The following is a 23,367-nucleotide window of genomic DNA, read 5'->3' as shown; positions in this document are numbered from 1 at the left end:
GGCAGCCAATCGGTAACGAAGCTGGAGGGATGGGCGGGCTGCGGCTGAACCAATCGGCACGATCGGTGCAGGAGAGGCCCAGGCGCCCCGGCCGGAGAAGCGGCAGCCCGGGGGCCATGCCGGTCCGCACCGAGGCCAGCAGCTCCGGTTCCTCTTCCCTCATCCCGCCCCCGCCTATCAACACGCAGCAGCCCGGGGTGGCCACCAGTCTGCTGTACAGCGGCTCCAAGTTCCGGGGACACCAGAAGAGCAAAGGGAACTCGTACGATGTGGAGGTGGTGCTGCAGGTCAGCCGGTCCTGGGGAGAGGCAATGGGGGGCAGGGAAAGGGGGACTGTACTGGGGGTATGTACAGGTGATGGGGGGGACACAGGCGGACAGGTGATGGATGTCAAGGAGGGGGAGAGACAGGCGGACAGGTATTTGGGGGGGTCACAGGCTATGGATCTCAGGGGGGGGAGACAGGCAGACAGGCATTGGGGGGGTGACAGGTGATCAATGTGAGGGGGCAGATGGACAGGTCATGGATGTTGGGGGGGGGACAGTTGATGGATGTTGGGGGGGACAGTTGATGGATGTTGGGGGGGGGGGGGACAGAGACAGGCGGACAGTTGATGGATGTTGGGTGGGACAGAGACAGGCGGACAGTTGATGGATGTTGGGGGGGACAGAGACAGGCGGAAAATTGATGGATGTTGGGGGGGGACAGAGACAGGCGGACAATTGATGGATGTTGGGGGGGACAGAGACAGGCGGACAATTGATGGATGTTGGGGGGGACAGAGACAGGCGGACAATTGATGGATGTTGGGGGGGACAGAGACAGGCGGACAGTTGATGGATGTTGGGGGGGACAGAGACAGGCGGACAATTGATGGATGTTGGGGGGGACAGAGACAGGCGGACAGTTGATGGATATTGGGGGGGACAGAGACAGGCGGACAGTGGATGGATGTTGGGGGGAGGGGGAACAGTTGAATGCTAGGGGGGGCAGGCGGACAGTTGATGGGGGGGCGGCAGGCAGACAGTTGATGGATGGGGGGGGGGAACAGGCAGACAGTTGATGGATGGGGGGGAGGGCGGACAGTTGATGGATGGGGGGGAGGGCGGACAGTTGATGGATGGGGGGGGCAGGCGGACAGTTGATGGATATTGGGGGGGGACAGGCGGACAGTTGATGGATATGGGGGGGGGACAGGCGGACAGTTGATGGATATGGGGGGGGACAGGCGGACAGTTGATGGATATGGGGGGGGACAGGCGGACAGTTGATGGATATGGGGGGGGGACATGCGGACAGTTGATGGATGGCGGGGGGACAGTTGATGGATGGCGGGGGGACAGTTGATGGATGGCGGGGGGACAGTTGATGGATGGCGGGGGGACAGTTGATGGATGGCGGGGGGACAGTTGATGGATGGCGGGGGGACAGTTGATGGATGGGGGGGCAGGCAGACAGTTGATGGATGGGGGGGGGAACAGGCGGACAGTTGATGGATGGGGGGGGGGGGGAACAGGCGGACAGTTGATGGATGGGGGGGGGGGAACAGGCGGACAGTTGATGGATGGTGGGGGGGGGAACAGGCGGACAGTTGATGGATGGTGGGGGGGGGAACAGGCGGACAGTTGATGGATGGTGGGGGGGGGAACAGGCGGACAGTTGATGGATGGTGGGGGGGAACAGGCGGACAGTTGATGGATGGTGGGGGGGAACAGGCGGACAGTTGATGGATGGTGGGGGGGAACAGGCGGACAGTTGATGGATGGTGGGGGGGAACAGGCGGACAGTTGATGGATGGTGGGGGGGAACAGGCGGACAGTTGATGGATGGTGGGGGGGAACAGGCGGACAGTTGATGGATGGTGGGGGGGAACAGGCGGACAGTTGATGGATGGTGGGGGGGAACAGGCGGACAGTTGATGGATGGTGGGGGGGAACAGGCGGACAGTTGATGGATGGGGGGGGAACAGGCGGACAGTTGATGGATGGGGGGGGCAGGCGGACAGTTGATGGATGGGGGGAGGGTGAGTGAGACAGACGGACAGTTGATGGATGTTGGTGGGGACACAGGCTTACAGTTGACAGATGTTGGGGGGGAGACAGACGGACAGTTGATGGATGTTGGGGGAGGGGGAACAGTTGATGAATGCTAGGGGGGGGCAGGCGGACAGTTGATGGATTGGGGGGGGCAGGCAGACAGTTGATGGATGGGGTGGGGGCAGACAGTTGATGGATGGGGTGGGGGCAGACAGTTGATGGATGGGGTGGGGGCAGACAGTTGATGGATGGGGTGGGGGCAGACAGTTGATGGATGGGGTGGGGGCAGACAGTTGATGGATGGGGTGGGGGCAGACAGTTGATGGATGGGGGCAGGCAGACAGGCGGACAGTGGATGGATGGGGGGGGGCAGGCGGACAGTTGATGGATGGGGGGGGGGGGCAGGCGGACAGTTGATGGATGGGGGGGGGCAGGCGGACAGTTGATGGATGGGGGGGGGGGCAGGCGGACAGTTGATGGATGGGGGGGGGCAGGCGGACAGTTGATGGATGGGGGGGGCAGGCGGACAGTTGATGGATAGGAGGGGGGGCAGGCGGACATTTGATGGATGGGGGGGCAGGCGGACAGTTGATGGATGGCGGGGGGACAGTTGATGGATGGCGGGGGGACAGTTGATGGATGGCGGGGGGACAGTTGATGGATGGCGGGGGGACAGTTGATGGATGGCGGGGGGACAGTTGATGGATGGCGGGGGGACAGTTGATGGATGGGGGGGCAGGCAGACAGTTGATGGATGGGGGGGCAGGCAGACAGTTGATGGATGGGGGGGGGGAAACAGGCGGACAGTTGATGGATGGGGGGGGGAACAGGCGGACAGTTGATGGATGGGGGGGGGAACAGGCGGACAGTTGATGGATGGGGGGGGGAACAGGCGGACAGTTGATGGATGGTGGGGGGGAACAGGCGGACAGTTGATGGATGGTGGGGGGGAACAGGCGGACAGTTGATGGATGGGGGGGGGACAGGCGGACAGTTGATGGATGGGGGGGGGACAGGCGGACAGTTGATGGATGGGGGGGGAACAGGCGGACAGTTGATGGATGGGGGGGAAACAGGCGGACAGTTGATGGATGGGGGGGAAACAGGCGGACAGTTGATGGATGGGGGGGGGGACAGGCGGACAGTTGATGGATGGGGGGGGGGACAGGCGGACAGTTGATGGATGGGGGGGGGGGACAGGCGGACAGTTGATGGATGGGGGGGGGGGGACAGGCGGACAGTTGATGGATGGGGGGGGGGACAGGCGGACAGTTGATGGATGGGGGGGGGGGGACAGGCGGACAGTTGATGGATGGGGGGGGGGGGACAGGCGGACAGTTGATGGATGGGGGGGGGGGGACAGGCGGACAGTTGATGGATGGGGGGGGGGACAGGCGGACAGTTGATGGATGGGGGGTCACAGGCGGACAGTTGATGGATGGGGGGGGACAGGCGGACAGTTGATGGATGGGGGGGGACAGGCGGACAGTTGATGGATGGGGGGGGACAGGCGGACAGTTGATGGATGGGGGGGGGGACAGGCGGACAGTTGATGGATGGGGGGGGACGACAGGCGGACAGTTGATGGATGGGGGGGGGGACAGGCGGACAGTTGATGGATGGGGGGGGGGACAGGCGGACAGTTGATGGATGGGGGGGGGGACAGGCGGACAGTTGATGGATGGGGGGGGGGACAGGCGGACAGTTGATGGATGGGGGGGGGGACAGGCGGACAGTTGATGGATGGGGGGGGACAGGCGGACAGTTGATGGATGGGGGGGGACAGGCGGACAGTTGATGGATGGGGGGGGACAGGCGGACAGTTGATGGATGGGGTGGGGGCAGACAGTTGATGGATGGGGTGGGGGCAGACAGTTGATGGATGGGGGCAGGCAGACAGGCGGACAGTTGATGGATGGATGGGGGGGGGGGGCAGGCGGACAGTTGATGGATGGGGGGGGGGGCAGGCGGACAGTTGATGGATGGGGGGGGGCAGGCGGACAGTTGATGGATGGGGGGGGGGCAGGCGGACAGTTGATGGATGGGGGGGGCAGGCGGACAGTTGATGGATAGGAGGGGGGGCAGGCGGACATTTGATGGATGGGGGGGCAGGCGGACAGTTGATGGATTGGGGGGGTGGACAGTTGATGGATTGGGGGGGCGGACAGTTGATGGATTGGGGGGGCAGGTGGACAGTTGGAGGTGGGGAAGAGAGAGACAGTCGGACAGTTGATGGATTGGGGGGGGGAGAGAGACAGGCAGAGAGTTGATGGATGTTGGGGGGGGGGGGGGGGTTGGGAGGGAGTGAGACAGGCGGGCAGTTGATGGATGTTGAGGGGGAGTGAGACCGACGGACAGCTGAATAGTTGATGGATGTTGGGGGGGGGGGGGGAGAGACGGGCGGACAGTTGATGGATGTTGGGGGGGGGGGGGAGAGTGAGGCAGGCAGTTGATGGATGTCGGGGGGGTGGGAGGCTGAGACAGGCAGACAGTTGATTTGTGTTGGGGGGGTGGAGTGCAGAGACAGGCAGACAGTTGATGGATGTTGGGGGGGACAGCTATTGGAAGGTGACAGGATGGTCAGGGAGAAGATGGTGAGATGATGCTGGGTGTCCTCCAGCCAGGAAGGGCGGCAGGCTGTTTGACTTGCTCCATCTTCCACTGCACATTGTGAGAAGCTCACAGTGTTCAGTGAAATCAGAGGAAGCCTTTTCAGCCCAGCAGAGGAGCCGGCACAACTGTGCAAGACTGGAGGGAAGGCTGAAAGTCAGATTTGTTTTTGGAATATGATGCTCATAAGCTCCTATAGGTGTGATGGTCAGGTTCCACAAATGTTTGGGCACCTAGTGTATGAGGTCCAAGCTTAGATTTGACTTGACCACCTGAAAAAAAATCCGGCCGCCTCTTTCACATTAAAATTCTTCCACATATCAGTATGACTACTAAAGAGGAATTCCGGGTACGACTAACAAGTTACATTGATCCAGCGTGGCCCAATGTACCTATGTATACACCATACCTGGCCGATGCCCCTGGAAGCTGGAAATCACGGAAGTAGACACTTCTACACCGGTCCTCTCCACCTCTACACCGGGTCCTCTCCACCTCTACACCGGGTCCTCTCCACCTCTACATGCAAAAGAAAAACAAAGAGGGCGCACCGGCCTAGTGCATTATCGTAAAAAATATTAATTGAAAGGATAAACAAGTAGGTATCATACTCACAATGGTCATATAATACACTGGCACATCACCATGAACAGTGGTGTCCAATCCATATAGCATCTCCACAACGATGGAACCCAACTGGATGACCAACTTTCTGATGCGTTTTGAGAACTCAGCCTCTTCCTCAGACCCAACCCCAGCGCAGGAGTAAAGTATTTGCTGTGTCGACGCCTCCCCACCGGTCCTCTCCGCCTCCCCACCGGTCCTCTCCGCCTCCCCACCGGTCCTCTCCGCCTCCCCACCGGTCCTCTCCGCCTCCCCACCGGTCCTCTCCGCCTCCCCACCGGTCCTCTCCGCCTCCCCACCGGTCCTCTCCGCCTCCCCACCGGTCCTCTCCGCCTCCCCACCGGTCCTCTCCGCCTCCCCACCGGTCCTCTCCGCCTCCCCACCGGTCCTCTCCGCCTCCCCACCGGTCCTCTCCGCCTCCCCACCGGTCCTCTCCGCCTCCCCACCGGTCCTCTCCGCCTCCCCACCGGTCCTCTCCGCCTCCCCACCGGTCCTCTCCGCCTCCCCACCGGTCCTCTCCGCCGGACCTCTCCTCTCCACCGGACCTCTCCTCTCCACCGGACCTCTCCTCTCCACCGGACCTCTCCTCTCCACAGGTCCTCTCCTCTCCACAGGTCCTCTCCTCTCCACAGGTCCTCTCCTCTCCACAGGTCCTCTCCTCTCCACAGGTCCTCTCCTCTCCACAGGTCCTCTCCTCTCCACAGGTCCTCTCCTCTCCACAGGTCCTCTCCTCTCCACAGGTCCTCTCCTCTCCACAGGTCCTCTCCTCTCCACAGGTCCTCTCCTCTCCACAGGTCCTCTCCTCTCCACAGGTCCTCTCCTCTCCACAGGTCCGGTCCTCTCCACAGGTCCGGTCCTCTCCACAGGTCCTCTCCACAGGTCCTCTCCACAGGTCCTCTCCACAGGTCCTCTCCACAGGTCCTCTCCACAGGTCCTCTCCACAGGTCCTCTCCACAGGTCCTCTCCACAGGTCCTCTCCACAGGTCCTCTCCACAGGTCCTCTCCACAGGTCCTCTCCACAGGTCCTCTCCACAGGTCCTCTCCACAGGTCCTCTCCACAGGTCCTCTCCACAGGTCCTCTCCACAGGTCCTCTCCACAGGTCCTCTCCACAGGTCCTCTCCACAGGTCCTCTCCACAGGTCCTCTCCACAGGTCCTCTCCACAGGTCCTCTACACCGGTCCTCTACACCGGTCCTCTACACCGGTCCTCTACACCGGTCCTCTACACTGGTCCTCTCCACTTTCTTCCAGGTCCTGTGCAAAGCAGCCACACTTCTGCCTACTGAACACAGGAGGTCCACCGATGGGCATGGGCACCGTTCAGAGAATGCTTGGTATTTCTTGAAGGAATGCAAAACATTCTCTGGACTTGATGAGGTTGAAAGCGTGACATCACTTCACCACCTCTCCACTTCATCCAGTCAAGGAAAGCCTTGCATTCATTAAGTGCAGAGGTAACGAAGTGATGTCACGCTTTCAACCTCGTCAAGTCAAGAGAATGCTTTGCATTCATTCAAGAAATACCAAGCATTCTCTGAACGGTGCCCATGCCCATCGGTGGACCTCCTGTGTTCACAATGCAGCAGGCCGGTGGCTCAGCATGGGACTCAGAAGCTAGTGGAGATGTCTGAAGTATCAGTGTCTACTACAGGGACTTCCAGCTTCCTGGGGGGAGCAGCCTGGTATGGTCCATCCATATTTACATTGGTCCAAGCTGAATCACTAACTAGGCATACAAGGTCCAAGCCTGGACTTCTTCAAGACACTTTGGAGGTCCACAGAATACAATTGTGACGTTCTGAAATGCTTACGAAAGGGTTTCCAGAGACTTGGATTTCCATTCATTCTTTGAGCAGAAGGTTTACAAATGGAAATCATTTCGGCACTGTTGTCATTCTTCTAAGGCCTCATTCAGATGGGCAAATGGCCATGGCACCGCAAGTATGCTGCGAAAAACTGCAAACAGCCACTACTGGGGAGCCTGTACATAGACGTGTCCACCCATGTTGGGTAATAATGACACATGGAGCGATCACCTATAGTCAGGGAGAATGGATCACCCCTGGACGATGTGTGACAATCATCCCTCCCTATCTGCTGGTAATCACTGGCTCTGCAGACCTTAGCAATAGGTCCATCTGCACCTTTCTTAGCCTCCCTTCCCAAGTCCTACAAATACCTGTTGATCCTGCCATTGAAATCCACCTAATTCACCTTCCTGTGTTGGTGTGACCACCATGCTGCACTGCTCCTGAATTCAGAGCGGAGTTGCCACACTCCTGTAGGTTGTCTGCTTGCACTACAGTGGGATCAGACAGTGCAGGGGGTGTGGCTGATAACATTGTCACTGAGGCATGTAGCTTGTCGTTCAGCACCTGGCCACACTTCCATCGGATGGACAGTACCGCCTCTAATGCTGAACCCCTCCCACTGTGAGCTGCAGTGTCTGGGAGGGGGAGCGTGTGAGACACAAATGAAGGAGGATTTGGCTTTTGGAATTTGTTTTTTTTGATTTTCTGAGACTTGTGCATCTCATAGTAAATGATTATATGCCGTGTATTAGAATGCCTTTATTTGTAGTTTAACCCTCGCCCTTCCACTGCCGTATGTAGTGTGGCTGCTCCCGGGAAATTTGATCAGACAGCTGTCATACGTGTCATCCACACACCCCTGATCAGCAATCCATTCGTTTCATTGGAGGCCAGGTGAGACATCAGGGGCCTATTAGACCCCTGATATCTTACTAAAGATAACCTGTCACCAAAAATGCTTATATAGGGGACTTCTTATATACACTAAAGCTCATAAAGCGAAAAAGGGGTAGTTTTGCTTTGTCTCCCCCCTCCCCCCCACTACCATATTTGGCATGTATTTTTTTTGGGGGGGGGGGGCTAAGTGAAAAAGAATGTGGAAGTATTACACTAAGGCTCTTAAAGCGGAATTTCACCCAAAGGGGGTAGTTTAGCTTTTAGTCTTTACCCCCCACTACCATATTTGGAATGTCTTTTTTAAGGGGGGGGGGAGCTGAGTGAAAAAGAAAATAGAAGTATTACACTAAAGCTCTTAAAGCAGAACTTCACCCAAAAGGTCTCTTCCCCCCCCCCCCCACCACCACCATATTTGGAATGTTTTTTTTGAGGGGGGGCTTAGTGAAAAATAATGTAGAAGTATTACTCTAAGGCTGTTAAAGTGGAACTTCACCCAAAAGCCCAAAAGGGGTAGTTTAGCCTTAAGTCTTTCCCAACCCCCCCTCCCCACTATCATATTTGGCATTTTTTTTTTTTTTTTTGAGGGGGGGGGGGGCGGCTTAGTGAAAAAGAATGTAGAAGTATTACACTAAGGCTCTTAAAGCGGAACTTCACCCAAAAGGTCTCTCTCTCCCCCATCCATATTTGAAATTTTTTTTTTTTTTTTTTTTTTGAGGGGGGGCTTAGTGAAAAAGAATGTAGAAGTATTACTCTAAGGCTGTTAAAGGGGAACTTCACCCAAAAGCCCAAAAGGGGTAGTTTTGCTTTAAGTCTTTCCCAACCCCCCCCCCCCCCCCTTCCCACTACCATATTTGGCATTTTTTTTTTTGAGGGGGGGGGGGGCGGCGGCCTAGTGAAAAAGAATGTAGAAGTATTAGAAAAATACAGGCTACTGATGTTATTTACCGTTTAACATCTGTGTGCTATTTTAGGGTTTGACATATTTCTGTGTCTTTTTATTCAGGCAATCGCATTTCTATTTTACCAAAAAATTGGGTGATATATTGCATTTTTTGCGTCCCTAAAATGAATCGCTTCCCCACTGCCCTATTGCAGGGCTTCGCAAAATCACATATATTTGCATTTCCGGGTAGGGGGTGCACACGCCACCCTACCCACACCAAATTTTTTTTTCAAAATTGTCAGTCTGTTTGTTTATGAGGAGATTAAATTTAAAAAAAAAAACAAAAAAAAACAAAAACATTTTTTACTAAACATGTTTAATGGCAAAAATATTTTTTTTTTTACTCAGAATTGTCGGTCTTTTTTCATTTATAGCGCAAAAAATAAAAACTGCCCAGGTGATCAAATACCACCGAAAGAAATCTCTATTTGTAGAAGGGAACATAAATTTAATTCAGGTGCAGCGTTGCAATTGTCAGTTAAAGTGCGCCGTATTGCAAAAAGATGGCCTGGTCAGAAAGCGTGGAGTAAATCCTCTGGAGAGCAAGTGGTTAACTAGTGTTTTTTTTGTTTTTTTTTTTGGTTTTTAATATAGGGAATGCGGGGTCCGGGGAGACCGGATATAGGGAATGCGGGGTCCGGGGAGACCGGATATAGGGAATGCGGGGTCCGGGGAGACCGGATATAGGCAATGCGGGGTCCGGGGAGACCGGATATAGGCAATGCAGGGTCCGGGAGACCGGATATAGTGAATGCAGGGTCCGGGGAGACCAGATATACTGAATGCGGGGTCCGGGGAGACCGGATATACTGAATGCAGGGTCCGGGGAGACCGGATATACTGAATGCAGGGTCCGGGGAGACCGGATATAGTGAATGCGGGGTCCGGGAGACCGGATATAGTGAATGCGGGGTCCGGGGAGACCAGATATACTGAATGCGGGGTCCGGGGAGACCGGATATAGGGAATGCGGGGTCCGGGGAGATCGGATATAGGGAATGCGGGGTCCGGGGAGACCGGATATAGGGAATGCGGGGTCCGGGGAGACCGGATATAGGGAATGCGGGGTCCGGGGAGACCGGATATAGGGAATGCGGGGTCCGGGGAGACCGGATATAGGGAATGCGGGGTCCGGGGAGAGCGGACATAGCGAATGCGGCGTCCGGGGAGAGCGGACACAGCGGATGCGGCGTCCGGGGAGAGCGGACACAGCGGATGCGGCGTCCGGGGAGAGCGGACACAGCGGATGCGGCGTCCGGGGAGAGCGGACACAGCGGATGCGGCGTCCGGGAAGAGCGGACACAGCGGATGCGGCGTCCGGGGAGAGCGGACACAGCGGATGCGGCGTCCGGGGAGAGCGGACACAGCGGATGCGGCGTCCGGGGAGAGCGGACACAGCGGATGCGGCGTCCGGGGAGAGCGGACACAGCGGATGCGGCGTCCGGGGAGAGCGGACACAGCGGATGCGGCGTCCGGGGAGAGCGGACACAGCGGATGCGGCGTCCGGGGAGAGCGGACACAGCGGATGCGGCGTCCGGGGAGAGCGGACACAGCGGATGCGGCGTCCGGGGAGAGCGGACACAGCGGATGCGGCGTCCGGGGAGAGCGGACACAGCGGATGCGGCGTCCGGGGAGAGCGGACACAGCGGATGCGGCGTCCGGGGAGAGCGGACACAGCGGATGCAATTTCGCATGTCATAAAAAATTAACTAATTTTTTTTTTTTTTATTCCTTCAGAAAATATTTTAGTGTTTTGCAGTTTTTCAGGCCTAAAATATTTTTTTTATTTCCTTTTTTTGTGCAAAAACGAAATCAAAGTGAATGAATAATATGGATGTGAGAGAGTCATGGTTTGTTTTATTGCAGTACATAGACGTGGCTGTAGGGATTGGTGTCATGGCGGTGTGGTGGGTTGCTGGGTAGGCTGTGGATGTGCGATGTAAGCAGAGCCGTGGCTCGCAGTCTCTGTGTTGTTCCTGTGCTCAGTGAGTGGAAAATGTTGGCCTTGTCCTCACATGAACTCTGCTGCCTGGGTGAGCGCTCCGTGCTGCACGCCGTTCCATGACATCTGTGTTGCAGATTATATTCCGGCTTTCCCAAAGCGTCCAGACAGGTGTGTGGTCCTTCCATTGGCATCCCGTCTCCCATACTCCGATAGATGTTACATTGTTCGTTTGTATATTTTTCTGCTGTCGAGGTTTTCTCTGGCTGTCATGGTTATCCAGCTGCCGTGGGATTTCACTTGCTGCATGCTTGGTCTGGGTGTGTGAATCAGAAGCTACTGACGACAGACAGCCGGGCAACCAGCATTTTGGGGAAGATGGCGGCAATATTCATTCACTTTTGGATGCGACTTAGAAGAGACTTTGGTTGGGTGCGACTTTTAGGCTCTATTCACATTTGTGCGAATTCAAAATAATGCGGTTTTTTTTGTTTTTTTTTAATTGCGATTTTACAGTGCGACTTTGACGCGACTTCATATGAGTGCATCTTTGGCTTTGAAAAAGGATGATTGTAGTGTACAAAGTCAGACACAAGTCGCATGTATATCATTCAAGTGCGACTTTGGAGGGTTTACATTGAAGTCTATGGCCCTCAAGTTGCATGAAAGTCGGACCAAAGTAGTGCAGGAGCTACGTTCAAGTTGCTGCAACTTGAAGTCCCATAGATATGAATGGTACTGATTGGGGAATTTGTTTGTTTATGCGATAGGACCGCTGTATGATTTATTGCTAAAACTTGCACTTGTTTATTTTTCCACCTTTCATCATCTTTACTTTGACCTTCATTATTCTTTTTTTGTTTAGCATGTGGACATGGAGAATGCCTATCTGTGTGGATACTTGAAGATAAAAGGCCTTACTGAGGTAAGTGTTGTGTGTTTTTTTTTTTTTGTTTTTTTTGTTTCTTTTGTTTTTGTTTTTTTTTCCCAAAGGAGGACTATGGATGCTTTGTCAAAAATGGCAAAGGACTGGTCATCAGCTTTGCCTGCGGGCTCCCTGCAGTTGATCATTCCCATTTCCCATGTCTTGTTCTGCACTGCGTCCGTATGGGAAGGTATCTATCTTGGTACTGAGATAAATGTTGTGGTAATAAAGAAGCAGCAGGAGAGGTGGAGAACACACAGATCCACAGAATGAATGAAGCAGATGCAGGGAGATCCTTACACTGCATGTTCTCAGGTGCGGCTTCCTCTCCAGCAAGGAGAACAGTGAGCAGTGCAGTTCACCAAATCTCACTGCATATCTGGTGATGTCACTGGTGGCAGTGCCTAAATGATCTTAAACTGTAGATATACAGCTGTTGGGCTCAAAGCATAGGAGATGCACTACTATTTTCAGGGGAAATTGATGAAAAAAGGTAAATTTTCAGGGTACTGCTTACATATTTTTTAAAGGTATTTTACTGCTTTTTATATGCAATACAGGATCAGAGTGGTTATATAGCAGGGCTTGACAAATCCCAGGAGCTAGGTCGCCATGGCAACTAGAAATTGTGTCCTGGTGCCTGGGCTTTTGTCAGCCCATTCACTGTTGGAACCTGCCATGATCGACTGAAGCGGGGATAGCCTGTGGCGAGGCAGGCCAGTGAGGAGGGAGTTGCAGTAGTCAAGTCGTGATATGATGAGGGAGTGGATGAGTTGCTTAGTAGTTTCCGGGGTTAAGAACGGACGTACCCTACCCAAATAAATAGCGAACCTACCCAAATAAATAGCAAACCTACCCAAATAAATAGCGAGCCTACCCAAATAAATAGAGAACCTTCCCAAATAAATAGCGAACCTTCCCAAATAAATAGCGAACCTTCCCAAATAAATAGCGAACCTTCCCAAATAAATAGAGAACCTTCCCAAATAAATAGCGAACCTTCCCAAATAAATAGCGAACCTTCCCAAATAAATAGCGAACCTTCCCAAATAAATAGCGAACCTTCCCAAATAAATAGCGAACCTTCCCAAATAAATCTATTTATCCAAATAAATAGCGGACCTACCCAGATGATAGCGGACCTACCCAGATGATAGCGGACCTACCCAGATGATAGCGGACCTACCCAGATGATAGCGGACCTACCCAGATGATAGCGGACCTACCCAGATGATAGCGGACCTACCCAAATAAATCCATTTGTTACCCAACCAGGGAAATCCCTGCATTGCATAGCCATTGCTAAATATAAAGGAGATTGTACAACCTGTGTGTGAGATCAGCTTTAAAATCTGTAAATGTCTGACCAAGATCTTAGAATACATGTAAAAGCAACAATTAAAGAATGAGTTCTGAATGTTGCTTGCTTGTATAGACAGACTGGCTGCACTTTTTGAATAGTATCCTTTTTGTATGTAACTTTGGTATCGTCTCTTAGTTGTCATGCAGTCATGCCAAGACTTACCCCTTTCTCCTGCTTCCAGGAATACCCGACCCTCACCACCTTCTTCGAAGGGGAAATAATTAGTAGAAAACATCCATTTCTAACTAGGAAATGGGATGCAGACGAAGATGTGGATCGGAAGCACTGGGTAAGTGGCAGTATTGATGTCCTAGACTTCTGTTTTGTATTTATTTTTTTCAAGAAAAGTATGGTCATTGCACAAAGCACCCTGTCAGAATTTTGTGTTTGCCATCTGGGTTTTAAAAGAGAATCTGACTGCTGTGAGGGGCACCCCTGTATTTCTTTTCACATTTTAGTCTACCGGTAAGTGTGGTCTATTTTTTTTTTTTTCTTTCGCATCTTTAACCGCTTGCCCTCCGCCCTATAGCAGTAGTACTGCTACAGGGCGGCACAGCTGTGCAAAATCACATGTATATATACGTGATTTGCATTTACAGGTAGGGGGAGCGCGTGCGCTGCCCTATCTGCTCTGCTATTGGCAGCTGTTGATGCCAATCACCGGGTCCCAGCCAGCGATTCTTTGCCGGGACTCTGATTGTTAGCAAAACTGACAGGAGAGACCTGTGTGTAAACAACACAGGTCTCTCTCCTGTCAGCATTGACATGCTGCTTTGTATCTCCCTGTACAGCAGAGAGATACAAAAAAATTATTTGCTATAAGCAATCAAATTGTGTAAAGAAAAAAAAAAAACATACTGATCTCTTCCCCAAAGTAGTACAATGTTACTATGTGACATTATACTACTTTGGTCATAGAGCTATATAAAAAAAAAAGAGAAAAAATGTAATAAATAAAAAAAAAAAAAAAAAGTAAAAAAATTATCTTTTTTTTTTTTTTTTCTTCGTACTGTCGCCATTCAGTGTCCCTGATCACCGCCACACCTGTTAGATGCTGATGCTGTACTGCACTGGTGACAGTATGTAAAATAAAAAATTGTGAAAATTAATTTTTTTAATTCATTTTCTGAACAATTATGACAAAAAATATTACAACTTCAAAAAACTCGCCATGCCTCTTATGAAATACGTCGGACTGTCTACTTTGCAAAAAGGGGTCATTTCGGGGATATCTGTACTATTCTGACATTTGGGGGATATCTGTCCTGTTCTGACATTTGGGGGATATCTGTCCTGTTCTGACATTTGGGGGATATCTGTACTGTTCTGACATTTGGGGGATATCTGTACTGTCCTGACATTTGGGGGATATCTGTACTGTCCTGACATTTGGGGGATATCTGTACTGTCCTGACATTTGGGGGATATCTGTACTGTCCTGACATTTGGGGGATATCTGTACTGTCCTGACATTTGGGGGGATATCTGTACTGTCCTGACATTTGGGGGGATATCTGTACTGTTCTGACATTTGGGGGGATATCTGTACTGTTCTGACATTTGGGGGGGATCTGTACTGTCCTGACATTTGGGGGAGATCTGTCCTGTCCTGACATTTGGGGGAGATCTGTCCTGTCCTGACATTTGGGGGAGATCTGTCCTGTCCTGACATTTGGGGGAGATCTGTCCTGTCCTGACATTTGGGGGAGATCTGTCCTGTCCTGACATTTGGGGGAGATCTGTCCTGTTCTGACATTTTTGGGCCTCAAGAAATTAGTTTGTAAGAAAGTTATAAATACTGATTTGGGTTATTTTCACCAAAGAAATGTAGCAGAATGCATCTTGGCCTAAATTTATGAAGAACAATTATTTATTTGCAAACTTTTTATAACCGAAACAAAGAAAAACATAGGGTTTTTTTTTTTTTCAAAAATTTTTGGTCTTTTTTTTGTTAATTTACCAAAAAATGAAAACTCCAGTGCAGGGGCAGACTGACAACTCATGGGGGACCCTGGGCAATTGGGGAACATGTGGCCCCTGTGTCCTTGCCCACACTCAAAACGCACCCAAAAAAACTCTATAAAAGGTACCAGGGGCATTTTATGGGGCCCCCTACTGACCCCAGGCCCTCGGGCAGTACCCGAGTGCTCGAATAGTCAGTCCACCCCTGCCCTAGCGGTGATTAAATACCACCAAAAGAAAGCTCTAGTTGTGTGAACAAAATGATAATATTTTAGCTTGTTGCATGACCGCGCAATTGTCATTCAAAGTGTGTGAGAGCGCTGAAACCTGAAAAATGGCCTGGGCAGGAAGGCAGTAAAAGTGCCCTGTATGGAAGTAATTAAATGTCAAAAATACGTTTTTATACCCGTCATCAAAGCTATATGTATGACATTGCCCAGTACATTGTCCTTTTTAATCGATCCGTTTGTCTTTCCACAGGGCAAGTTCCAGGCCTTCTACCAGTATGCGAAAACCTTCAATTCTGATGACTTTGGTTTTGATGAGTTGAAAGCTGGAGACTATGTCTTCATGAGGTGGAAGGTAAATTTCATTACAGAGGACCTGAAGTCAAATGTGGCCTTTAGAGCTTTGGCATCCTTTCCTGTCGGCTCATACAGGCTCAATCTGGGCTCCCCACCATCTGTCATCACTTCTGCTTTTTTTTTTTTTTTTTTCCACTACTGTTCTGCTTTAAGCAGAGACTACAGTTGTGGCTGTTGCTACCATTTAAAACACGGGAATCAATTTTTGTCAGAAAAAACATACAGAGAGTCCATAAGTCCCAATAAAGTCCGTAACTGTATAAACACTTTAGGTGGCAGCCGTCCCAGAGAGCGCCAACTCTGTGCATGGTAGGAAAGAAAAGTGGAGAGGCGCCTTCTAAGTGCAGTATTAAAAAAAAAAAAAAAGATTTTAACCACTTCCCGTCCATCCCATGTATATAAGTGGCCAGACGGGAGCAGTGCAGGGGCGGGTGGCCGTTTATAAACGTCCTCCAGTGCCCGCTGTGTCCTCCGGATCATTGTACGGGACCTCTGTGTGAAGTCCCGATCATGTGATCACTGATTGGCCAATCAGTGATCACATGAAGAGTAGTAAGCAAGATGTCACTTCTGACATCATTGCTTACTACGTGTGAAATCTGTGAATGACCAGAGGTCACATGGCACAAGGCTATTCACAACAGTCTTGTACCATGTGACAATCTGTGACCAATCACAGCTCACACAGTATTTCTCAATGGATGCAACAATGCAGACAGAGAGAAGGAGAAATGATTGCTTTTACAGCCTTTATGGGTGTAAAAACAATCGGTGTAAAAAAAAAAAAAAAATCATCACCCCACACTAGTAAAGTGTCACTATGGTGACACTGTACTGCTAGGGTGACAGTGTGTTAAAAAAAACCAAGCATAATATTACAAAAAAATAAACATATTTTAAATATTATAATTTTTGGTTATAAACTAATTTGGGTTATTTTTTTTTTTTTTTTACTAAAAAGATAACTGAATACATTTTGGCCAATATTTATGAAGAAAGATTATTTATTTGCAAAATTTTAGAAAAACACTTTTTTTTTTTTTTTCAACTTTTTTTGGACTTTTTCATTTATATAGGAAAAAAAATAAACATCCCAGCGGTGAATAAATACCACCAAAATAAAGTTTTAACTGTCTCAAAAAAATACTAAAAAATTCATATGGGTACAGTGTTGCATGACCGCGCAATTGTCATTCAAAGTGTGATAGCGCTGAAAGCTGAAAATTGGCCTGGGCAGGAAGGGGGGGAAAGTGTCCGGACTGGAAGTGGTTAAAGACCTCACATTTATCCATTTTTTTTGCTGCATGTCAAGTAGAAATCCTGTTCTTTTCTATGTGGCTAGTTCACATTGGTTGGCTGAAGTATAGCATAAAGGGGAAACTTTGTGCCCCTTCTTATGTACATGTGCACTTTGCCACCTGCTGCATGCGCATGAAAGGATATACCCAGCCTTATAATAAAAAAAAAAAATCACGATAAAGCGGCTGACCTTGGGAGAACCGTATTCATTCTGGCTGAGACGAGGGGAACTGACCTGTTGCCAGGCTGGGATACGGAAGCTGCAGATCCATAATGCATAATGTCAGTGCTCTTGGTTTTCATTGTGTTGTATCCTACTCAGGGGCGGACTGACCATTTGGAAACTCAGGCACTGCCCGAGGGCCAGGGTCAGTAGAGGGCCCCATGAGATGCCCCTGGTACCTTTTTCATAGGCTTTTTTGAGTTTGGGCAAGGACACAGGGGCCCCATGATCCCCTACCGCCCGGGGGCCCCATGAGTTGTCAGTCCGCCCCTGATCCTACTGACCACTCTTCCCGTTTCCACAGGAGCAGTTCTTGGTGCCCGATCACACAATCAAAGACATCAGCGGCGCTTCCTTTGCCGGCTTCTACTACATATGCTTTCAGAAGTCTGCTGCAACAATAGAAGGCTATTACTACCATCGGAGCTCTGAGTGGTAAGGAGACAACATTTCGGTTTCCTGTCGTATGCTTGCTTCCTTGGAGAAACTTAACAAATTTTGGGAACAAAAAAAGCCGGACCGATGGGTACGGTGCAAATATTGGATTCTTTGGGCACAGTAAGAGACCACACGGTAAAATACGTTTGACATAAAAGAGTTATATATTCTTTATAGGACCCATATTACAAACATGTCCCCTCCAAAAGAGGGGACAAAAGCAGGGGAATCTGTCTTCGATGAATACATATTGCAACTATGTACCCTATGACATGTATGTATATGTGCGGGAGGTATTGTGCTCACAATTTATTATTTCCCCTGCTTTTATTATTTATTTTTTATTTCAGGTAAAGCACTTTACATATATATTGTACATTCACATCAGTCCCTAACCCTCAAGGGGTGTACAATCTAAGGTCCCTAACTCACATTCATACATACACATACTAGGGCCAATTTAGACAGGAGCCAATTCACCTACCAGCATGTCTTTGGAGTGTGGGAGGAAACCGGAGTACCCGGAGGAAACCCACGCAGGCACAGGGAGAACATGTCAACTCCAGGCAGGTGGTGCTGTGGTTGGGATTTGAACCAACAACCCCTAGTACTGCCAGGCGGAAGTGCTAACCATTTAGCCACTGTGCTGCTTTTGTCTCCTCTTTTGAGGGGCATGTTTGTAATCCAACATTTGTGCTGTACCCATTGGAGGTCAGTGGAGGGATGGAGGACACTGAGTGGAGGCCAGTGGAGGGATTGGCAGAGGGGGGTGGCAGATACAGAGCAATTAGTGAGGTGGATGAGTCTGGCAGTAACATTCATGATAGACTGAAGAGGGGATAGCCTGCGATGAGGTTGGCCAATGAGGAGGGAGTTACAATAGTCGTGGCATGATCTAACAAGGGAGGGAATAAGTTGCTTAGTGGTTTCCGAGGTTAGGAAGGGGCGTATCTTGGAGATGTTGCGGAGGTTGGAGATGTTGCGGAGGTTGGAGATGTTGCGGAGGTGAAGTCTACAAGATTTGGACAGTGATTGGATTTGGGGCTGGAAGGACAGATGGGAGTCTAGGATTACACCTAGCACCCTGGCATGAGGGGAGGGACTGATGGTTGTATTATTGATCTTGATGGAGAAGTCAGGGGAGGGGGCACGGGCTAATAAAACCACCTGAGCAGTCTCTTTTATGTTAGTCATTTTTATGTTTGTCTCTGCAGGTACCAGTCATTAAATCTGACACATGTCCCTGAACACAGCGCGCCCATCTATGAATTCCGGTGACAAGACATGGAACACCAAACCAAAATCCACAACAGAGACTGAGCGGAGTTGTCCGCTTCCAAACCTGCTGCTCGCCACTTCTGTCCAAGCTAGAGACTCTGAGAAGAATGTATGAGTGTTATAAGCAATGACGCATGAACTGGCCTACTGGCGTCCACTTCCTATACCTGCCGCAGTTTTTATTTTAATACGCCGGATTTTCTTGTTGTTTTATGTGTTTTTTTTTGTTTTTTGTTTTTTTTGTTTTCTCTTTTTCCTTCCCACCCCTGTGCTTGATATGATGCTCCTCTGCTAGTCCTAAGCTCAAACCAACAAAGGGACCTTTTCGGCCGATGGAGAGGACACTGTAGCAAATATTGGGAAGTTGTCATTTTTGCTCATCCATCTCATTATTGTTTATTGGAAACCTAATGGATTTGAGTGACAAAGATTTTTGCTTTTTCTATTAACTTCCCAGTGGGCACATGTCAACTTCCAACAGTTGCAAGACGGGCTAAACACTCCATTTGTTGTAAAGGATTTGCCCCCGGACCCCCACCCTTCCTTCCCGCCCCCCCGACTCCATGAGTGTTCCTTTTGCCCCAAAATTCTTATAAGAGTGATATTTTTGATTCCCTTTACCAACGAAAGAAGAATCTACTCCAGACTGCAATACATTTTACCCATTTTCACATTGAAAATGGCAAATGTCAGATTTTTTTATATCTATAAATATATATTATAAATGCACATATATTTAATCAAAAATCTAAATCTATGGATACCTCCAGAGACAAGAACTAGGTGAAGGCTTTGATGATTTGTGGTGTGGAAGTCTGATCGACTGAAGTGATATCTGCTGGGCGATGATCCATGCTCCCGGCCTCCCCCCAGGTATCCCAGTTTCTGCTGTGCAAATACCCTACTGAAGTGGGGGTGGGGAGGGTTGAACCCAGGACTAAAAAAAAAAAAAAGAAAAAAAGTGCCATCTTATGGCTATTTGTCCATCGTGCAAAGCAAACTTTTGCAGTACCTTTGAGAATTATGGAAAGACTACAATGCAAGTGACTTACCGCGAGGAGCTACACCGGGACTGCCGCCATATCGGCAAACCGTCTCACAGATTAAAAGCATGGGATGGCTTCTTGCGCTGTTTCTTATAATGCTTAGGACTTTCGCCTCCTCTCACAGCCCTGACCAGCAAACACTGATTAACGCATTTTATTTATGTTTCTCTATTACATCCGCCAAAATTTCTGTGTCGGGGATTAGTGTCATAAGAGATTTTCTTGCCGCTAGCGCTACCGGTTTGGTTTGTATTGCATCGCTAGCTTATTGCGTGTACATCCTTTTTTTTTTTTTTTTTTTTCTTTTTTTGACAAAAAGCTAAAGTGTTAGGAAATATGACTTTGTCTCACTTGCAGTCCTAAGGCAGATCTGTGTGCGCAGAGTTTTGTGCAAACCGTGTTAATGAGGAGGGGGTCGTGGGTTAAAGAGGCGGAGGTTCGTTTTTGTGTGATGTGTACTTTGGAAACATTCTGTAGGGATGTTATGCAGGGCTGCACAAGTTTGTTACGTTCTGTAGCTGGCCCAGTTCAGCTTCTGAACCAGCAGGGTGTTTTTAAAGGGCGGGGGTCACTACTTTATGTATACATAGATCTAGCAATCCTCCATGATAAAGGTTTTGTTTCTTGCAGATTTTTATATTTAAATCCCAACCCTCCGCTTTTGCGGTTTTTAGGTTTTTCTCTGCCATTACTGGGTAGGCAGCTTAACTGCTTCCCGATCGCCTTATAGCAGATATACTGCTATAGGGCGGCACGGGTGCGCAAAATGATATATATATATATATATATATATATATATATATATATATATATATACATGATTTTGCATTTCCAGGTAGGGGGTTCGCGTGCCCTACCTGCGCCGCCATTCACGGCCACGGCTTTTAATCACGGAGTCCCGGCAGGTGATTACCGAGCATCTCCCATATATATATGTGATTTTGCATTTCTGGGTAGGGGGCACGCTCACTGTACCTGCGCTGCCATTCACGATTGCAGCTGTCAGTCACTGGGTTGGCTGCTGATTACCGAGCATCTCCCACGGGGAGGAGGACCGTTTTGTTTACTAACAGCCCTCCTCCCTGTCGGCTCAGGCAGCTTAACCATTTCCCGACCGCCTTATAGCAGGTATACTGCTACTGGGTGGCACGGGTGCGCAAAATCACTTGTGTATATATACATGATTTTTCATTTCTGGGTAGGGGGCACGCTCACTGTACCTGCGCTGCCATTCACGATTGCAGCTGTCAGTCACCGGGTCGGCTGCTGATTACCGAGCATCTCCCACGGGGAGGAGGACTGTTTTGTTTACTAACAGCCCTCCTCCCTGTCTGGTCGGGCAGCTTAACCATTTCCCGACCGCCTTGTAGCAGGTATACTGCTACAGGGCGGCACGGGTGCGCAAAATCACATGTATATATATACATGATTTTGCATTTCTGGGTAAAGGGCACGCGCACCCTACCTGCGCCGCCATTCATGGCCACGGCTGTCAATCACTGGGTCGGCCGCTGATTACCGAGCATCTCCCATGGGGAGGAGGACTGTTTTGTTTACTAGCAGCCGCCCTCCCTGTCGGCTCAGGCAGCTTAACCATTTCCCGACCGCCTTGTAGCAGGTACAGGGCAGCACGGGTGCGCAAAATCACGTGTGTATATATACGTGATTTTGCATTTCTGGGTAAAGGGCACGCGCACCCTACCTGCGCCGCCATTCATGGCCGCGGCTGTCAATCGTCGGGTCGGTCGCTGATTACCGAGCATCTCCCATGGGGAGGAGGACTGTTTTGTTTACTAACAGTTCTCCTTCCTGTCGGCTCGGGCACACTGCTCTGGATGGCTGTGCACAGCACAGCCATCCAGAGCAGTGTACTTACAGTGAAGCACCAAGACACCGCCCCCTAGTAAAACACCCAGCACACAGTTAACCCTTTGATCGCCCCTCATGTTAACCCCTTCCTGCCCAGTGCCATTAGTACAGTGTCAGTGATTTTTTTTTTTTTCTCAGCACTGTATTGGTGTCACTGGGGATATCAGTGACACCAAGGCAGTTCCCCCACCCAGTGTCAGAATATCAGCCGCATTTCTGCTAGAAGTCGCTGATCGCCACCATTACTAGTAGAAAAAAAAAAAATCCAGTATCTATACCGCCATTTGTAAATGCTATAACTTTCACGTAAACCAATTAATTTACACGTATTGGGATTTTTTTTTTTAGCAAAGACACTCAGCAGAATACACTTTGACCTAAATTTATGATGAAATTTGATTTTTTTAAGTTTTTTTTACAGGACATGTTTAATAGCAAAAAGTCGAAAATATTGGTGTTTTTTTTTTTTTCCTCAAAATTGTCAATTTTTTTATGCGCAAAAAATAAAAACGCAGAGGCGATCAAATTCCACCGAAAGAAAGCTCAGTTCGTGGGAAAAAAGGACATAAATTGTATTTAGGTGCAGCGTTGCATGACCGTGCAATTGTCAGTTAAAGTAACGCAGCGCCATAACGCAAAAAATGGCCTGGTCAGGAAGGGGGGGAATTCTCAGGAGGGCACGTGGTTAAGCCTGAAATGTCAGCCATCAGGAGACCTTCCTCACTACTCTTGTCAGATCCTCTGACTTGCACAAAACACATACCTCTGCTCGTTTCCTGGTCTGTGATGTTTCACAGACAGTTTCTTTTCAATACCGGTGACTTTTATAGCTTTAGAGCATTTTATGCTGCTGGACAGCGCAGATGGTATGGGGCAAAGCTTGGATGGTAAATGGGTACAGTCCCAAGCCTGCAGACAACAATAATCATGGGTCCCTGGTGTGTAAATGAATGTGTTTTTACAGCAGAACCTGCGTGGTGTATATGTACATTATGATCATTTATAATGTAAGAAATCCACCTATAAGACTAACCCCCCCCCAAAATGAAAGTATTGCAACCTGCCTGTCCTTTAGAGGTGGTTCCTGCATTTGTTTTCTTTTCTCTCTCATGTTCACCAAGCAGTCCTGCAAATACACTTCCTGTACCTTTTGCAGTTACGTTTATTTCTGCATCTATAGGGGCGGCCATGGTACTTCAAGCATGTCCGCCTTTGTTCATTTCCTTTACTTGGAGGAGTGATGGGAATAGTAGTTTAAACAAAATCATAAAGGGTCCTCCTCTTCATTTTGTAAACACACAGGAAGTGACAAGCACACTGCATTTCTGGCAGGATTAACGGCAAGTCTATGTTCTTGCTAAAAAGGTTCATAGCCTGAAAAAAGGAAACTAATGCAACCACCCCATCTAAGGACTAAAAAGTTGCAACATGTTATGTTTGTTCTTGGGGTAATTATTTGGTTAAGTCAGGCCAAAATAAAAAAAAAAATATGCATTACATATTTGCGATACGTGCAA

At 49.7% G+C, this 23,367-nt stretch overlaps 1 protein-coding gene across 1 annotated transcript; it reads left to right on the top strand.

Moving 5' to 3' along the window:
• The first annotated feature begins 14 nt into the window (after positions 1 to 14).
• On the top strand, positions 15 to 23,367 carry GID4 (GID complex subunit 4 homolog). The gene is made up of 6 exons (XM_089694088.1): positions 15 to 287; positions 11,729 to 11,788; positions 13,333 to 13,440; positions 15,594 to 15,695; positions 17,524 to 17,654; positions 18,872 to 23,367. The coding sequence occupies exons 1-6, from the start codon at positions 30 to 32 to the stop codon at positions 18,933 to 18,935; spliced, it is 723 nt and encodes a 240-aa protein (XP_089550214.1). The 5' UTR covers positions 15 to 29; the 3' UTR covers positions 18,936 to 23,367.

Source organism: Staurois parvus, unplaced genomic scaffold (assembly GCF_062004578.1).
Source record: "Staurois parvus isolate SC_StPar_1 unplaced genomic scaffold, SC_StPar_1.0 ptg000649l, whole genome shotgun sequence".
In the NCBI taxonomy this organism is placed as follows: Eukaryota; Metazoa; Chordata; class Amphibia; order Anura; family Ranidae; genus Staurois; species Staurois parvus.
This window is presented reverse-complemented; position numbering and strand designations above follow the sequence as displayed.

Excerpts from the sequence above, each read along its gene's own strand:
- GID4 (XM_089694088.1), top strand. The coding sequence starts at position 30 with ATGGGCGGGCTGCGGCTGAACCAATCGGCACGATCGGTGCAGGAGAGG. Across the intron at positions 11,789-13,332 it reads AGATAAAAGGCCTTACTGAG|GAATACCCGACCCTCACCAC; the intron begins GTAAGTGTTGTG and ends TCCTGCTTCCAG. Across the intron at positions 17,655-18,871 it reads TACCATCGGAGCTCTGAGTG|GTACCAGTCATTAAATCTGA; the intron begins GTAAGGAGACAA and ends TTGTCTCTGCAG.